The 5240-nt window shown below is 42.0% G+C and overlaps 1 protein-coding gene across 1 annotated transcript; it reads left to right on the forward strand.

Moving 5' to 3' along the window:
- Positions 1 to 485: 485 nt before the first annotated feature.
- LOC116812117 (selenide, water dikinase 1-like) lies at positions 486 to 1451 on the forward strand. The gene has a single exon (XM_032757797.1). It carries the CDS (start codon positions 486 to 488, stop codon positions 1449 to 1451), a length of 966 nt encoding a protein of 321 aa, XP_032613688.1.
- The last annotated feature ends 3789 nt before the right edge of the window (positions 1452 to 5240 follow it).

A 5240-nucleotide genomic window follows, 5' to 3' on the forward strand; every position in this document is an offset into this window, starting at 1 on the left:
GGTCTGTTTCTTTCTCTGCAAACTGAGGATAATAACACCTATGTTATTCAGTTACTGTGAGAATTAAATTTATTAACACATAAAAGTATTATAGTTAATGCTCAGTACAAATTAATGATTAATAAGATATGTATATGCTGAATTACACTAGTATGTGCTTTAAGACGGGAATGCCCTTTTATAACACGAGTTTTTCAATCAATATATTTAATTTTTTAAAATAAATGTTGTATAGATACACAATGGAATACTATTCAGCCTTAAAATGTGGTTTCATCATTTGAATCGATATGGATAAATTTAGAAGACAGCATACTAGATGGAATAATCCTGACACAGAAAGACAAATGCTACATGATCTCATATATCTGTAGAAAAAAGTTTAACTCGGGGCGCAAAGCGAGCCGGTGGATCCATAAAGAACCCAGCCAACCCGCAGAGGGAAGGGAGGGGCTGAGCTGTGAGGAGAGCGGGGCCCAACAACCATGTTTACGCGGGAGTCCTTTCACCCGGAAAGTTACGAATTGGACAAAAGCTTCCGGCTAACTAGATTCACTGAACTGAAGGGCACAGGCTACAAAGTGCCCCAAGACGTCCTGCAACAATTGCTGGAATCTTTACAGGAGAACCACTTCCAAGAAGATGAGCAGTTTCTGGGAGCCTTCATGCCAAGGCTTGGCATTGGAATGGATACTTATGTCATTCCTTTGAGACACAGTGGGCTTTCCTTGGTTCAAATCACAGATTACATTTACCCAATCGTAGACGACTCTTACATGACAGGCAGGATAGCATGTGCCAATGTCCTCAGTGACCTCTACGCAATGGGGGTCACAGAATGTGACAATATGCTGATGCTCCTTGGAGTCAGTAATAAAATGACCAACAGGGAAATGGATAAAGTGATGCCTCTGATTATCCAAGGTTTTAAAGATGCAGCTGAGGAGGCAGGAACGTCTGTAACGGGCGGCCAAACAGTACTAAACCCCTGGATTGTCCTGGGAAGAGTCACTACCACTGTCTGCCAGCCCAGTGAATTTATCATGCCAGACAATGCAGTGCGAGGGGATGTGCTGGTGTTGACAAAACCCCTGGGGACACAGATGGCAGTGGCTGTGCACCAGTGGCTGGATATTCCTAAGAAATGGAATAATATTAAACTAGTGGTCACCCAAGAAGATGTAGAGCTGGCCTACAAGGAGGCAATGATGAACATGGCAAGGCTCAACAGGACAGGCGGCCTTCTGATCTGTTTACCACTTGATCAAGCAGCTCGGTTCTGTGCAGAGATAAAGTCCCCCAAATATGGTGAAGACCACCAAGCATGGATTATTGGGATTGTAGAGAAAGGCAACCACACAGCCAGAATCATAGACAAACCCCTGATCATCGAGATTGCACCACAAGTGGCCACTCAAAATGTGAATCCCACAGCCGGGGCCACCTCTTAATCTAAACAGAAATAGCTGTTTGGTTTTGTTTTTAAATAGATCTATTTCCTTTATCATCACTTCAATTAAAGACTATAAGCAACAAAAATCTCATTGTATCTACACATCGGGTGACCTTAGGTCAGTTTGTAAGTGGATACAATTAATAAAACCCATGCCTTTTTTTCCTGTCACATTAACTGAAGATGCGCCTAATCTTGAGGCAGCTTCTGAGTTGAGAATATTGTTATCCAATACCGCTGATTCCTTTTGAATCTTTAGACACTTACCTTTTGCCGCATAGGCTCTTTTTAAAGGTGCTTCCACATAGCACAGACATTACCAGTAGTCATGTCAAAGAGCAGCTGGTGTCTTCATTTTATGTATATTTATCATATAAGTCTGATTTTTTAAGCGTCTTGAATGGTTTTCTGGAGAGATAGCATTGGTCAGTGGCACATGACAGCATCCCAGTCATAAGAGGGCTGCATGATTCCTTTGAGTGATTTGAAAAGCCTAGTCTTCTCTCAAGAGCATCTCGGACCCAGAACATTCTCCAGTAGTGCATTCAGTTCAACACGGCAAGTGCTTCACTGCTTGGAAAACATTTTGAAGACAAAAAGGAAATCTTATTTCTTTTTTTGGAGGCTTTCTGACATTTACAGTAATACCATTAACTGTTTATCTATAGCAAAAAAAGGATACTTTTTGCAATGTAATTAGATGTTTTATAGTGCTACAAGGAATTGCCTTCCAAATGGAGGTTCATGTATAATACTCATTTACAATTCAATACATAATTACGCAAATAATTTTTAAATATAATCAATAATAAAGACTGTTCTGTGGATGGTAGTGTTTAATACATTTTATATTCTGTATAGTGATTTCAGGCCTTCTGTTTTCTTAAAATCAGCAGTTATTTAGCATAATTCTTAGCATTATTTTGTCCTTTGCGCTAGTACATTTTTGTGCACGCTTTTTGTGATCTGTGTTAAAAACCTGCATTGCCAACATTGCAGCCCAAACTTAAACTTGTTATTCAAATAAATATTTAATTTTTTAAATTACTCTTGTATTAAAAAAAAAAGAATAAAGTTAAACTCAAAAAAGTACAAAGTGGAATAATCTTTACCAGAGGCTGAGTGTGGTGGGAAGGAAACAGAGAGGGGTTGATCAAAAAATACAAAGTTTCGAATAGACAGGATAAATAGGTTTTGAGTTCTGTTGCACAGCAGGGTGACTATAGTAAACAACAACGTATTGTATACTTCAGAATAACTAAGAGTAAATTTCAAGTGTCTCACCACAAAAAAAGATAGGTAAGCAAGTTGTTATTTAACTCGACGTAATCATTTCATACTACATACATATATTCAAATATCTCATTGTACCCCATAATGTACAGAACTCTGGTGAATGAAAAATACTCTTAATACATATGTTTTTAAAAGGATAGTATTTAAAACATTCAACTACTATTATACCCCCAGACTGACTAGAAGAAACATGGGTTATAAACCACTGATGTGGCCACCTTGTTTTTAGGTTTAACATTAATCATGATCTAAAAGAATCAATAAATAAGAGTGAATAAATATCCTGTACACTGGCTATGTGCTGGGGACTTATTGGCCACATTTATTTGTATTAATTGCTTTAATTTTACCAAAACCCTAAGATTTAGGCAGTAAAGAGATGAAGAGTCAAGCACAGAGAGATCAAGAAACTGTATTCATGTCATATAGTCCATAAATGGCAAAACTGGAATGCAACGAGGAACCACCTGATATGGAGTTTTAATCTTAACCATTATGCCCAACACCCTCTCATCCAATGCTACTTTTTATTTTTGACCTAACATTTTTGGCTTTGAATTTTCTAAATTAGTAGAAATAAAGAGAAATTTAAAAACCCCTTTTTTGGGGGAAGAAAATAGCGAACAGGAGGCAAGGGCTAGATTGCAGCTCCCACTCAGAGCAGTATGTGGAGACTCACATCATTAACTTTTGCTCCAGAAGTACTGCAGGAATAAACTAGGAGAGCTGAGAGAATCCAAAGACCCTCTGAAGGAAGCAAACCGCTCCTGCAGGACCTGGCAGACAGCCAAAATATTGATAGTGTTCAAGATGTGAAAGTGGGAAAAAGGGATAGTCTGCCCTTGAACACATACCCTCACTGGGGAACCTGAAGGTCTAGAACATGGAATAAGAAATCTGACTTTACCTGGAACTGAGTCAATTTAGAGAGCTGAGCTAAATACAGAGGTAGAAGAAGTGGGAAAAGCCTGGTGGGCTCTCTGAGTCTTCTGGGAAGCCATTTTAGACCTGCCTCAAAGGGGCCCTTGGGGAGGGCTGCCAGGGGAACTTGGAAAGGACCACAGGGCGAAGGAAACCTCCAGCTGAACTTTCTAACAATTCTAATCAAACGTGAAGTCTCCTGGCCAGAAATTCGGAAAGGGTGTGAATTGGGTGAGCAGACTCCACAGGCAGCAAGGCACAAAAGCCCTGCTTGCTTTTGCCGCTGGGAGGCTGGGAGCCAGGGGCAAGTTCTTAGCTCTGCTCCCTCACTGCCTGGCAGAACACTCGGTGCTCTTGGGGGTGGGGAGCATGGTGGGAATGAGTCTTGCTTTTGGGGTTGCATGAGAGATGGGTGAGGCATGTAACTGCTGGCTTTCCCCCTTTCCCCCACACCCCTGACAACCTGCATGACACAGCAGAGGCAGCCATAATCCTCTGGGAACATAACTCTATTGACTGGGGAACCACACCCCCATTTTCCACTGCAGCTGCAGCAAGCCCCGCCCAAGCAGGAGGCTAAACTCAGACACGCCTACCCATGTCCCCACATGATCTTCCCTCCCCACCCACCCTGGTAGCTGAAAACAAATATCATATATTCTTGGGAGTCCTAGGACCCCACTCACCACCTGATTCTCCCTATACTACCACAGCTGATGCTCCCTTTAAAGCGCCACCTCCTGGCAAGTAGCCAACGAGTACAAAAATAGTGCATTAAACAACCAAAACTAAGGACCCTAACAGAATCCAATTCATCACCTGCTACCTCCACCAAAGCAGGTGCTAATATCCACAGCTGAGAGACCCGCAGACAATTCACATCACAGGACTCTGTGCAGACAACCCCCAGTACCAGCCTGGAGCCTGATGGACCTGCCTAGTGACTAGATCCAGAAGACAGATAACAATCATTACAGCTTGGCTCTCAAGAAGCCACATTGATAGGAAAAAGAGGACAGTACTACATTAAGAGAATATCCCATGGGACAAAATAATCTGAACAGTAACCTTGACACTTAGACATTCCCTCGGACATAGCCTACCCAAATGAGAAGGAACCAGAAAAACAATTCTGGTAATATGACAAAACAAGGTTCTTTAATATTCCCCCCAGCTGGGTGTGGTGGCTCATGCCTGTAATCTCAGCACTTTGGGAGGCTGAGCTGGGCAGATCACGAGGTCAGGAGATTGAGACCATCCTGGCTAACACAGGGAAACCCTGTCTCTATTAAAAATACAAAAAATTAGCCTGGTGTGGTGGCGGGCGCCTGTAGTCCCAGCTACTCGGGAGGCTGAGGCAGGAGAATGGCGTGAACCCGAGAAGTGGAGCCTGCAGTGAGCAGAGATCACGCCACTGCACTCCAGCCTGGGTGACAGAGCGAGACTCTGTCTCAAAAAAAAAAAAAAGTCCCCCCAAATCACACTCACCAGCAATGGATCTAAACCAAGTAGAAATCCCTGATTTACCTGAAAAAATAATTCAGAAGGTCAGTTATTAAACTAATCAAGG

The sequence above is a fragment of the Hylobates moloch genome, unplaced genomic scaffold (assembly GCF_009828535.3).
Source record: "Hylobates moloch isolate HMO894 unplaced genomic scaffold, HMol_V3 SCAFFOLD_1, whole genome shotgun sequence".
Taxonomy (NCBI): Eukaryota; Metazoa; Chordata; class Mammalia; order Primates; family Hylobatidae; genus Hylobates; species Hylobates moloch.

What these genes read in the sequence shown, in the direction of transcription:
- LOC116812117 (XM_032757797.1), top strand. Translation starts at nt 486, where the DNA reads ATGTTTACGCGGGAGTCCTTTCACCCGGAAAGTTACGAATTGGACAAA.